This window comes from Erinaceus europaeus, chromosome 15 (assembly GCF_950295315.1).
Source record: "Erinaceus europaeus chromosome 15, mEriEur2.1, whole genome shotgun sequence".
Classification (NCBI taxonomy): Eukaryota; Metazoa; Chordata; class Mammalia; order Eulipotyphla; family Erinaceidae; genus Erinaceus; species Erinaceus europaeus.
In genome coordinates, this window is record NC_080176.1 from 67,898,897 (window position 1) to 67,912,870 (window position 13,974).

The 13,974-nt window shown below is 35.6% G+C and overlaps 1 protein-coding gene across 1 annotated transcript in view; it reads left to right on the forward strand.

Annotated features, from left to right (window-relative positions):
* The window catches only part of DCC (DCC netrin 1 receptor), a 1,300,159-nt gene that overhangs the window by 747,916 nt on the left and 538,269 nt on the right, over positions 1-13,974 (forward strand). Inside the window, exons 7-8 of the mRNA XM_016186489.2 lie at positions 5,123-5,277; positions 8,430-8,550. Of these exons, the coding sequence (XP_016041975.1) occupies positions 5,123-5,277; positions 8,430-8,550 (276 nt within the window). The remainder of the gene's footprint in view (positions 1-5,122; positions 5,278-8,429; positions 8,551-13,974) is intronic.

Consider the following 13,974-nt stretch of genomic DNA (forward strand, 5'->3'; position numbering starts at 1 on the left):
CCCACTCCCTCTCCCTTTCCCTCATGTCTGTTTTCTTTGGTTGCTGTAGCTATTTTTTCTAATATATTTTAATGGGTCTCAAAGTTCTGGACACACTTAGACTTATCAGGTACCTTGCCAATGATGATAGTAGCATCACTAAATTTTAAGACTCTAAAGTTATATTCCTTTTTTTTAAACAGTGATCATTTTTCACATCAGCAAACTTGTAAGCAGTATGAGCTGTGTGACACGTATGACAACCATAGGTTCATACAGAGCTGATTTAACTGAGATATTTCTGTCACCTGAGCCATGAAACAAGCTGCTTTCTTGGTGTGTCAAAAAACAACAAACATCTTTAACTGACTGACATACTCTTGACATCGGAGTCCATGCTGTCCCCAGAAAGAGTTCATTCAAAGCTTTATAGTGTATCTTGGCAGCCTTTACCACAGCAGTAACATTATATAGAGCAAAGATGACCTCTGTGTCAGATTTGGGAGCTTAACCTATCAGTACAGAACCAAAACCACTATGCTATGACTTACTTTTTATTTATTTGGCATCAGGGGGAGGAAAATTGTGTTATACATTAGCATACATCATTGTTTAAATTAAGTGTTTCTGCTAAAATATTCACTCATAGGACATGTGCTAGTAACAAGAAATCTGAAAAACATCCTGCCATAATTCATTGTTACTCGTCAATGTTTGTAAAAACTACAAACAGCTCTCATGAATGGTAGAAAGTTGTTTTTTTTTTTTAAGGCTTTTAGAATACCCACTTATTTGGTTCTCAAATACCAAGTGTGTGTGATAGAAAACATATTAACTCTCAAAAAGTTACCAACATGCAATGCTTATACAAGATATTTCTTTTTTTTCTTTTTTCCTTTCTTTTTTAAGGATATTTTTATTATATATTTGCTAGTTATTTCATCATATAGTATGTGATAGTTAATATTTACATATTGTTTTCCTGGACATGTTCTCATTTCCTTCACAATTCAGATAGAAAATCAAAGAAACATGCTTGTAAATTGTATGTATGGATGTGTCTATATATCTATAAAAATCATAAATGTAGGTATTATCTATTGTTATACACTTTACATGAGAGTTTATAGGAACACACATCCATATATCAATATATAGAAATAAACATTTTGAGTCCAGGCAGTGGTACAACCAGTAGAACACACATGTACAAGGGCCTGGGTTTAAGAACCTTGTCCCTACCTTTAAGGGGGAAAATGCGCAAGCAGTGGAGCAGTGTTGCAGGTGTCTCCCTTTCTTTCCACCTTTCTATTTCTCTCTGTGTTATTAAAAAAAACCACTTCTTGAGTTAGTTGGTTCTTTGTGTAGGAGCAAAGCCCTAGCAATAACCCTACTGGCAAAAAAAAAAAAAGGGGGGGGGGGGAGGGAGAACAAAAGGAAAGGAAAGATGTAGAGAGGCGTATATGTAGAGAGGCCAGGTGAGTGCTGGCACACTTGACTGTGCACACACATTACCATGCTTAAGGATCTGGGTCCAAGTCCCTGGTCCCCACTTGTAGAGGGGAAGGTTCAGGAACAGCAAAATAATTCTGCAGGTGACCCTCTATTTGTTTTCCTCTCTGTCTCATTCTCACCTCTCAATTTTTCTCTGTTCTACCAAATATAAGAAAAATAACATGAAAAATAAAAATATTTAATGATAATATGTATATATACATGTTTTATATATGCAATGGTGTTATATAAAATTATATTAGCAATTAAATCTACATGCATATGTAACTAAGAACATGTACATACACATATATATGCATGCACACATATATTCATATAGAGGCAGCAGTGTCAACTGAAGACCTTAGACTATATATAATCAAATCTTCAGTAAACATATGGAATTAGTTTCCTGAGACATTCTTGCTATTGTTTTTTTTTTTTTTTTATCATTTTCACAATTATGACTTTACAGCTAAAGGGATAAATATAAAGTTTATATGGATTTAAATAGAATGAACTCTTTAATTATAGAAAGGTGGGACTGAGGATGAGTAATGGCATTGTTTGCCTGGGTTAAGAAGACTGTGAGGAGAAATCTAAAATAATTTCCAAGAAAATACAAAGAACTCTGAAGTAAAGGCTGAAGAGCAAATATTTTCCACATTGAGCAGATTTTATTTAACATATTATAGTTACAATAAAATGTGCTAATGGGATATACAGAATGAAACCAAGGGACCAGCTGATTGCATACCCAGTAAAGCACATACAATCTCATGTGTGAGGATAAGATTCAAGGCCCTGGCCTTCACCTGCAGTGGGGCAAGTTTTACTAGCAGTGCTATAGGTGTCTCTCTCTCTCTCCTCTATCTCTCTCTCTCTCTCTCTCTTTTTCCTCTCTCTCTCTCTCTCTCCTCTCTCTCTCTCTCTCTCTCTCTCTCTATATATATATATATATATTCTCTATTCCTGTCTTTATCAAATTAAGTATAAAAATGACTACCAGAGTGATGGATTCATCATGCAGGAACTAATACCCTGCTTGGGGATAATATATATATTAAATATTCCACCTAAGTGATAACACACAGACAGACATAATCTGGAAACATTGTAATACATATTCTAGCAATTGTTAAGAAGATCCAAATAACACTTCTCTCTCCCCTCATTTTCTTTCTCTCTCTCCCTGGAAAATAATCATTATAAAACTCAGTGTTTTGCTTCTTTTGTATTTTGCCAAAATACTGACTGGCTTATGATAATGCTAGGAGTAGAACCTGGGACCTCAGAGCCTCAGGCATCAGTCTTTTGCATAACCATTATGTTATGTCAGGACCCATCAGACTAGGTTGAATCACCTCTTTAAGTAGGGTGTGGTAAAGATAAACCCCACAGTTCAAAAATTCAAAAGCCATTTTTCCAGAACAAAGGAGAGCCACATTTAATACAACAAAAGTTAAGTGTATTTTTATTTTCAGTGTAGAATATATTTGAGTCACTTAAAACTAGAACCCAACCTACATTGTTTAGAACAGTAAAAAAATATGTGAACTAGACAGCTTGGGAAATGAAATTCAAATCTCCAAAACCTTTTCTATGGGAAGATAAAAGTCTATGTTGGAAAGAGAAAATTAAACTAAATATTTAGCATGCACTAAATAATTTGTTATGAAAGAACAGTCCTGTTCTACTTTAACAGAGGCAAAGACTGAAGGAGGAAGAGAGGAGTTGAAAGCGTGTTGGAATTGAGTTCATGATGGTGGAGGCAGAATTAAGTTGGTGGTGAGAGTGGTGTGCACACTTATCACCAGATATAAGTAATTGTTCTTATTTGACAACTGCCTTTTACATTATTATTTTTCTAACAAAGCATTTAAAAAAGAACAAAGTCCTGAAGAGATATACTGGGTACATCACCTATCTCCTTGCTGAAACATGAGGATTATGCATTTAAAGGCCAAGTTCTTTGGAAGTTTCTTTAACAAGAAAATGTACACACACACACACACACACACACACACACACACACACATACACACACACACACACACGATAGAAGAATGTGTGCAATTTCTGATCAATAAACTGAATTGTATATTTAAAACATTACATAAATCTAGGATTTTTTTTTGAGGTAGGCTTAACACTAAAGTCTAGATTTTAAAAAAATGTATTCTCCTTAATATATTATTTCTAAATTTATGCTCAATACCAGATGGCTTCTTTTGTAGTAACTTGAGTGTAGATACATATGAAATTAGCTTCTTAGGGTAAAATTATCTGTTGCTAAAATAACCTATTTGTTTTGAATGTATAGTTTTTCCATTTTGGTGGCAATGCATATTTTAGATATGCGGTGTTGTCTGGCTTTTCTAGTATCTGGAGTCTAGAAAAGTCTAATGAAGTCATATTCAGGATTTCAAGTACAGATTAATGAACTCCAAAGGGTACTGGAAAAGTTAAGATAGCAGTTGTGTCCTAAGAAACTGGTAGAAACACAGCCACTCAGTATCATCTTGAGTTTATTTCCCTTCTAATAAATCTCACTGATCTTTTCTTTCTTCTCCTTTCCCTACTTGTCTTTCACCAAAATGATTTCTGCTGTCAAAATTAAATGATTCATATTCTTTTCTTTCTCTCTCCAAGTGGTTCCTTACTTGTATTACTTGTAGTACAAGTGCCTTGAGAAATTAAGATCTCATTGAAATGAAGATAATTTATTTCAGGTTATGAGTCATATTATATTAAAACAAGAAAAGTGTAGCATTAATATCTTCCTGGAAATTGCAGTAGCATTGTATGTATATGTTAAGCAATTCTCTGAAATGGACTAACACTAAAAAAATGATAATCTTGATAAATAGAATAACACAATAAACTTGAAAATTTGTATTACTTCATTTTTACTAGTTGTTAAGAAGTTGGGGCCTAGCAGTGGAGCCCCTGGTTAAGCATAAATATTACTAAGTGAAAGGACCTGGATTCAAAGCCCTCCCCACCTGCAGGGTGTCTGCTTCATCAGAGATGTAGCAGGGCTGCAGGTACCTATCTTTCTCTCCCTCTCTCTGTTTTCCTGTCCTCTCTGAATTTCTCTCTGTCCCATCTAATAAAAATTAGAAAGAAAGGGTGAAGTAAAGAGAGAAAGTAAAAGATTGCTGGGAGGAGTGGATTCCTAGTGTTTGTACCAAGTCCCAGAAAAAACCTTAGCAGGAATAAAACAAAAGTGAGGGGTGGGGGAGGGACACTATCTTGTTTGAGTCAGGCTAATCCTATCAGCTTCCCTTTATTTGTTTTATGACTGTAGTTTCCATAACATTATGTACTTGTCAGTGTCCGTTGCATAAGTCAATTGAATTCTAATACTTGGGAATTCAGAAAGTTGTTAATGATCTCTATTTTTTGAAAGTGTTATTCTTTTCCTTTTTATTGTGGTAAAACAGCACCTATGGCCACTATTTGCATTTGGGATCCGAGGGAGGAAGATGTCTTCTGCAGTAGTTCTTGCATAACAAACTGAGGTGGTTAGGACAATTATCTGAAGTATAAATGTTCTACCCTGAAGGAGAATTTCTTGCTCAGTGATGACCTTAGCATGCAAGGTTCACATCCCCACCCACTCACTTTTATTTTTCTGTCTTTGCAGTTCCGCCATGGTTTTTAAATCACCCTTCCAACCTCTATGCCTATGAAAGCATGGATATTGAGTTTGAATGTACAGTTTCTGGAAAGCCTGTGCCCACTGTGAATTGGATGAAGAATGGAGATGTGGTCATTCCTAGTGATTATTTTCAGATAGTGGTAATTATGTTTTTTTCATATCAGCTTTACTGTCCCATCCACCATTTACTGTGTCTTCATTTGCTACTATTTCCTGGAATGAAGTTTCTGTGGTAATTTTTTTTGTATGTTAAAAAATTCTATTTTTATCACTTTACTGGGAGGGAGGTTAATGGTTTCTTTCACAGTTGTTGGCATATGGATACAGCTTCTTTACTCCCTTGCTAGGCAGCTACAAAAACACTTTCACTCCCAACTTAGGTCCCTTTCTGCACCAAGACCCCAATGCCCTCTCCATCTCTTCTTAGATAGGGATGAGCTGAAAAGTCTGATAGTTCAGCCACCATGTTTTACAAGTTGCTGTTGCTGGGACCTCACAACTATAAGCCAACTGTTTCAGAAAGAGAGAGATTACAGCACCACAGCTTCTCTTACTGCAGTTCCCTCATGTTATGTCTGTAGGGTGTAAAACTCCATAATGGCAAGCAGGCATCCTCCCCCAGGTGAGTTGTCAGCCAACTCTACAGTTATAAGCAACAAGAAAAGAAAATGCTTATATCCTTTAAGAGAAAGTACATTTTTAAAAGCTTTCACTGTTGATTATTGGGATAATAGAGTTTAGAACCTAGTACTAAATGGAAGTAAACCAAAAATCTCTTGCTTCTTTGATTTTTTTTTTAACTACCATACAATGATTTCAATAGAATTGCTAGTCATAATTCTGATAACAAAGTTTCACTTTGCTGCCCTTCCTTATGTCGCTGAGTAATTTTGAATACTGGCAAGAACTGAAGCTAAGAACACATGAGTTCTTATAGTTTTTATAAGTCTTAGTACATTCTCTGTCCCTATTCTTGAGGGATGAGAGGATCATACAGACAATATCATATTGTACTGGTGTAGTGCCCAGTACCTGTCAGTATTATTTCTTTACTATTCTCAGTAATATGATCTGTTCATCTAACAATGCACTATCAAAACTGTCTCTTATAGGGCCAGGTGGTGGCACACCTGGTTAAGTGTGCATGTTACAGTGCACAAGGTTCTAGGTTCAAGCCCCTGGTCCCCACCTTTAGGGGGAAAGCTTCATAAGTGGTTCAGAAGGGCTGCAGATATCTCTTTGTCTCTCTCTATCTCCCCCACCCCTCTCAATTTCTCTCTGTTTCTCTCTAATAATAAATAAATAAAAATATTTTTTTAAAAAACCTGTCCCTTATTACTAGTTTAGCATTGCAGGTTCTGAATCCACCTATTTGAACTTATGAAGAATATGGAAAGCATATTCCAAATAATGAAGAATTTGCAGCTTAAGAAAGTTTTAGATTCACTTCTTAAATGTGTAAATGCAGACATATCCCTCTCAAAGGTTGTTTTAAGTCAAGTCTTCCTGTGGAAAGGGACTTTGGACAGTAGTGTACTGTGCTGCCAGTTAGATATCTCTATGGCCTTACACTGGCTCCTGGTGAGTTCCTCTTCCATAGTTTGTCAGATTTAAGAAACATTCATAATATCTTTGTACATAAATTTTTTTCATACCATCAAATTTGTTAAGGAATAAATCCATAGAGTCTGTCTTCAGCTCTTTTATCTCTGCTTTCCATTTTTCACTTTCAGTTGCATTCATTTAGTTGGTTAGGGATAAAATAAGTCAGAAGAAAAATTTAACTTTTGATTGTAACACCAGTCCATTAGTTCCTTTAATTGCAATGCTCTTTCACTACCTCTGACTTAAAAATGACCTGCCATGGGGCAATTTCAAATGTGTTGCATACACATAAAATAAGTGCTCCTTGCACATAAAGAAAATTGTTGAGTGCCCTTAAGGATACATGATAAAATGCAACATTTATTTTTTTCTGCAGTTTGAAAAATACTTTTCCCATCATGACTCATTACATCCAGCCTACTTAAATGTTTCTTAACGTGAAAATAAAATGTAGAGGAGAACCCTGTTCATGTTAAATTGTGCTTTAAAATATTTCCCCGACAGTTCTAGAAATCTGAGAACCATTATTTGCTGCACGTATAGCATATAGCACACATAGTAACTTACATAAAAGTTGTTAATTAGAAGCTACTCAGCTTTATCTAAGAATTTTATATCAGTGATGACTGACTACAAGACACTAAAAACAATTAAGAATTCCCCATGAGATAATATTTATCTCTTAATGACTTTAGGGGAAGTGATTTAACACATCTCACTTACTGAACTAATTCTTTCACTAATATTGAAGATAAATTGTGTTGGCATAATTAAATGCTACCTCCTTATAATTTTATCATCCATCGTTGAAAAAGATGGTGGTTCAATTTATATAAAACAGGAGGTCACATTGTGTATTTAATATATGGATTGCTGAAGGTGAAACATTCTGAAATCATAACAAATCAAATACAGGTATGAAATACCCATTGTGTGCCCTCCCCCAAATCTCCAACTGAGTTCAATTTGAAAAAGATTTTCTGGGGCCAGACAGTGGCACACCCAGTTGTGTGCACACATTACCATGCATGGGGACTGAGGTTCGAGCCCCTCTCCCCATCTATAAGGAGGATGGTTCATGAGTGGTGAGGTAGGTCTTCCAGTATCTATTTACTCTCTCTCTCTCTCTCTCTCTTTTCTCCACAATTCTCAGTTAATCTCTGCCCTGTCACATAAAATAGAATGGAAAGAAAAGTAAAATATATATATATTTTTTCAGATTGTTTTATCTTCAGTAGACATTTCCAGAAAAATACCCACCTAGATTTCTTTACCTTTAAAAGTTTTTTTTTCACTTTACTCCTCTCCCCCAGTAGCCACTGAACCTATTTCCTTCAGTACTAACAAAAGAATAAGATTTCTTTTCATATAACCTTTGCTTCTTCCATGCCAAATAAATGAATCCTTTGTTCACTGCTCATTTAGATATTGAGAATGGCGTGTATTTTTGTAAGTGTACTTCCTGTCACATAACTAGGCTAATCCAAAACATGAAGATCTCAGAGTTCTGGGAATCTGACCTTTACCAAATGACATAGGGCATATCTCTGGGACTGAAGACACATATAACATTCTTTTTTGTTCTTTTGGTGAAATTTTATTAAAATGTTGTTTATGTTCTCTTTGCCACTCTTAGAGTTGTTTTATTGAAACAAAACAAAGTTCCACCTGCTTTTCTTCATCCTAGGGAGGAAGTAATTTACGAATCCTTGGAGTGGTGAAGGCTGATGAAGGCTTTTATCAATGTGTGGCTGAAAATGAAGCTGGAAATGCTCAGGCCAGTGCTCAACTCATTGTTCCTAAGCCAGGTAAGATGAGAAAATTTAACTCTGGTGTATACAGTGATGATAATAGGAGGGACACCTTTTCCTAAAGTCCATAGTAGTTTTCTGTCAACTTGCAATTATTGGAGCTAGTCAAAATAAGCATTTATGTATTGGTAATCTTTTCTTTATAGAAATGGTATCTATCTATCTATCTATCTATCTCTCTATATACATATATATGTGTATATATATGTGTGTGTATTATGTACATCTTTCTATACATCTATAGAGAGAGCTATAGCTAGTTATCATAAACAGTAAGTTTATGTTTTTTTTATCATAAACAATATTCTTTATTATACCAATATCATAAAATGTTATAATAAAGAATAAGTACTCTATTAATATAGTATTCATTATATCATTACTTTATTGTTTAAAGAATTTTTAATATTGGATAGAGACAGAGAAACTGAGAGGGAAGGAGAAGATATAGAGGAAGGGAGACAGAGAGAGACACCTGCAGCCCTGCTTCACCACTTGTGAAGCTTTTCCCCTGTAAGTGGGGAACAGGACCTTGAAACTGGGTCCTTGCAAACTATAAGGTGATTGTTTAACCAGGTGTGCCACTGCCTGGCCCCTTACTTTCTCCCCTCTTTTGTGGCCTGCCCTTACTTGACAATGATATAATTTATATATATATGTCAGCAGTAGTTAACAGAAATAATTACTTGAAAGTAAATGAATGTGTTATTCTCTTTTTAAAACATTTTTATAAACTATCCTTTTTTTACATACCTGATAAAATTTTCATTTTACTTTGTTGTATTTTCTTTTGGAGTTTAATGTGGTGCTGTATTCAAAACTAGCAGGACTCTCTATTAGAAGTTTTCATAACAACACAATTACTGTTGGGGAAAAAAAGCATCAAAAATAAAAATATGTATATGCTCAGTTTCTCTGAGATGTCTTGATACTCAAGAAGATCAAATATATTTGTTTTTAAAAGAGGGGCTAGACACCTGTTCAGAGATTTTAATACTTAAAAATATGAATATATCCTATGATATGTGTCTATACCATCTATTGATTACTCTGATAGCAATTCTTTTAGGTAGATTTTCTTCCTCTAGGTATGATTCACTCTTCTCTTAAACTTTCTTTGCAATAGCTGAAATTTAAGATACATATTATTTCTTTTGTTTTCTATCATTTAAATATACTATTAAGGCCTTTCATTTTGTCCATTTATTAATTATTCAAGGAGTATCAGACTCTCATAATATTGCTCACATTGATGAATTTCATCATTTTCTTTTCTTTTTTTTTTCTTCACACATTAAGGATAAAAGTAACCACAGAACTGCCTCAGACAAGTAAAGGATAGTTCTTTTAAAAACTAGAAATTAAAAGGGGCCATTTATTCTTGCTCAAGGTGTTTGATTTCTCAGATGGACTTATTTTTCCTACATTTAATATGTTTAAGTGTTAGTGTAACTTTATTTGTGTGACTAAATCTATTCTCTTCTGCTAAAACAGTAACGAATAAATGGGAGAAAGAAAATATCTAAACTTAGGGTGTCTCATTAACTATGCTTTAAAAGCTATGCACCATCTCATTACTAATGACAAGGCTATGTGAACTCTAACATTAACTGCTACACAAGTCACAGGAGAGAATTCTAGCTAACCTTAATTTTCAGATCACATACTATAAACCTGAAGAAAATGCAAAATGAGTAATTCCCTAAATTAAGTAATTCCTAAAGAAAGGGATGAGAGACATTGTCTCATGGCTTTTGGACACTGACCAAACATCCCCAGTGACCATCCCTGACAAATGCCCATATAGGAATGGAGCATTCTTTGTAGAGTTGGGAATTTATAAAATTAAAAGTTTTCATGTTACTTTCTCCCCACACAAATTATGATACACTAAATTTAAAACCTGCGTGCATGCGTGCATGCTTGTATGTATACGTGCATGTGTGTATGTGTTGGATATTGCTTGCCAAAAAAAATGGAAACAGGTGGCATTTGTTTTGACTGAAAGCTGTCTGGCATTGCCAGTGTTGGGGGGAAGGAGGAAAACAAGGCAACTATGGGAAGAAGTTCCATTCCCTTCCATCACAAAAGACAAGAGTATGAATTGCACTTGGTAAAAATAAGACTGATGGAAGCTTGAAGGGACATACATAATTATTCCTGCCTGTGGAGACCACCTCAACGAATAGACACCAGAGGGCCACTTTGGGGTGGAATTGGCCTGCAGCTAGTGTGGAAGGTCAGGTCAGGGTATCTTGCCTGCTTCCAGAAAGTGTCCAGTGATTAGAGTCCTAAAGCAGAGCTCTCTGAGGAAACTGTACAGTAGCTGTATGATGAAAGAGGCATGCAGAAGCCTCTTTTCTTGACTGCGGACTTCCAGAAGCACAAGTTGAGGAAAGGGGCTTTTGTCTTCAGTTCAAAGCTATACTTTTATTCCAATGCTTCAGAAACCCTAAACAGAAGAGATGAAATAGACTTGAGACTAAGGAGTATACTAATCTCAAGCTACTCTAAGAAGCAAGAAAATTATCTTTTCGGCTCCAGACTGGAGCCTTTGCAAATGGCGACTTCACTGTTCATGGGTCTATTTTCTTTCAGAAAGGAAAAATGAGATTCCACAGAGTCAAGGATTCCCTTGATGCCATGCTGCCCTCAGGACTGGAACCTGGGTTGCAGACATGGCAAGGAATGTACTCTACACAGTGAAATCTCTCTCTGGAAAACTGAGACTGTATAATATTTACATTGAAAATACGATTAATATTTTGATAAAGTTTCCCTGATGTGTATTAGTATGTGTGTGTCTGTGTGCATGTGTACTATTTCATATTTTTACATTTCCTTTTTTTAATATCTTTATTGGAGGTTTAATGATTTATAGTCGACAGTAAAATACAGTAGTTTGTACATGCGTAACATTTCCCAGTCTTCCATGTAACAATTCAACATCCTCTTGGCCCTCCTCTGCCATCATGTTACAGTTTTTAAAATACTTGAAGATAATGCTTTTCAAATGATTGTTGGTGATTGTGGTGTCAGTAGATTAGCCTAATTTGCTTTAGAGCAACCAAAACACATTGGACAGGATGTCTTTGAAAGTGAGTAAAAGAGGGAAATAAGTGGTTCGTCTTAATATTTCAGTAGGTAAACATATTCAACAAATCAGTTTTTGCCATTCAACTTCACTTATTCCAGGAAACTCTGATTTCAACAGGTAGGCTTTACTTAGAGATTTCTTACATTCCAGTCTGAGCCCAATCTAGGATATGTGTGACCATTAAAAAAACATAGAAATGTTATTTATCTTTTAATTAGGGGTGAGCCCAGAGAATCTTGACAATTCATTCCTTTCCTGTCTATATGGTAAAGTTCTGTCAGTGAATTCTACATTCTGGGATAGTGCTTATTGTTTTTTTTAAAATTGGATTAGAATGAAAAGAAAAGAAAACAAAGATAAAAGTATGAATGTATGACAGGACACTTTCATGACTGCCTTACACCCCCTCCTTATATATGATGGATTGCTTTTTTGTGGATATTTAATCAGTTCTTCAAATAATGCCTGCCAGTTCCTCAGGGACATTCCATAGGCAGTGTGCACAGATGGCAGGGAGGCCAGCCATAAATATAAATATAGTAACGGGGGTGACCATGTAGGAAGCACACAGCCCTCTCTGTAAGTTTAAACAGTAAATGGTCACCATGTATTTTGAGGCAAGGCAAATTGCAAGCCTACATTGCCCAGCTGTTCAGCATTGGCCTGCCCACAAGGCTGGAGGCTGAGAGTTACTGTTGGCAACCGTAACAATCTGCTTCTCACTGAAGCACACACAATGACCTATTCCAGCCAGTGTCCATTGTTGGCGGAGATTTACATATGCTTAATGAAGTTTCAACACAGTCTTTCGTATATGGTGAGTTATTCCCTCTGTAGCAATTAGTGATTTAGGAAATAGAGTAAACATAATCTACCAAATTAAATTGAGTTAATGACTTGTTTTCTCGCCATAAAGTAAGTTTGGGGAAAATACTGAAATGTGTGCACTGTAGCATGTAAAATATACACATGGCTTCTTCTGGATAAAGATAAATAAAATCAGTGGTATTAAAAAAAAAAAAAAAACACCATAGAGAGTGGCCAGGCGATGGTGTACCCAGTAAAGCACACATGTTACCATGAGGAAGGACCTAATTTCAAGCACATTTAGAAGCAATGAAGCAGTGCTGCATGTATCTTTCTGCCTCTCTTCCTTTCTGTTTCCTCCTTTCCCCACAAATTCTCTGTCTTGGAGAGAGAGAGAGATGTGAAGAGAGGAAAAGAGAATAATGGCCTCTAGGAGTAGTGGATATTTTTGCAGGCACAGAGCCACAATGATAACCCTGGTAGCAATAAACACAATTTTAAAAAAATGAACATTATTGGGGCCATTGAAATAGTTCACTTGGATGTGTGCTGCTTTGACATATATAGAATCCAGGTTCTAATCTGCCCCTACCACACTGAAGGAAGCTTTAGTGCTGTGGCTTATGTTCCTCTCTCTCCTTCTGACACCATCTAAAATAAAATCAATGAACAACAGGAAGTTCTGTTGATAGTGACATATGTATAACAGCTTACGAACAGCTCTAGACTATGACCCATCTCTCCTCTCTCTCTCTCTCTCTCTCTCTCGCACACACACAAACACACACACACACACACACACACACACACACACACACACACAGAGACTCATAAATGATTACCTCCAGAATACTTTAAAAGACTCTATATACATCGAAAACTTTTAGTCACTTTTAACAGGAGATTTCTAATGGAAGTTAAATTTTCAGTACTTTAGTTGACTTATAAAAATATTATTTCTTCTGTTTGTTTGTTTTATTTTGCACAAGGCAACATTGGTTAAGGAGTTCCTTATCCAAAAAAATAAATAAATAAAAGGGAGTTTAGTAATAGTTCCAAGTCCAACATGTATTGACTACCACAGGCAAAAAAATTCAATGTCTTAGGTGTCACATGAATAAGTTTTAAGAGCCATATCTGCAAGTAAGTACACAGTGATTGGCAGAAGAGATGCTGATGCTGTTATAAATTAATTACACTTGAGCCCCCATCCAGTACACTGTGTGGTAGATAATAATCAAATTAAATAATACTGTATGGTAGCTGGCTGGGTGGAGAAATTAACAACTTTTGATATTGAGAAGAGAAGGATAAGGAGCAAGAAAATGTAGGTAAAAGACATAAGCTATTTCTGAGTTATCCTGGCTCTGTTTCCTACAGCACTAAGTACCCTAGCGACAGTCTTCAGTAGAAGGTATTAAAAAAACCTAAATGTTGAGCAAGCCAATAGGCTCAAGAACTGGAATTCAAAATATGACCGGTTCCTATGTATTATGGCATGTTTTCAGTTAAATAAC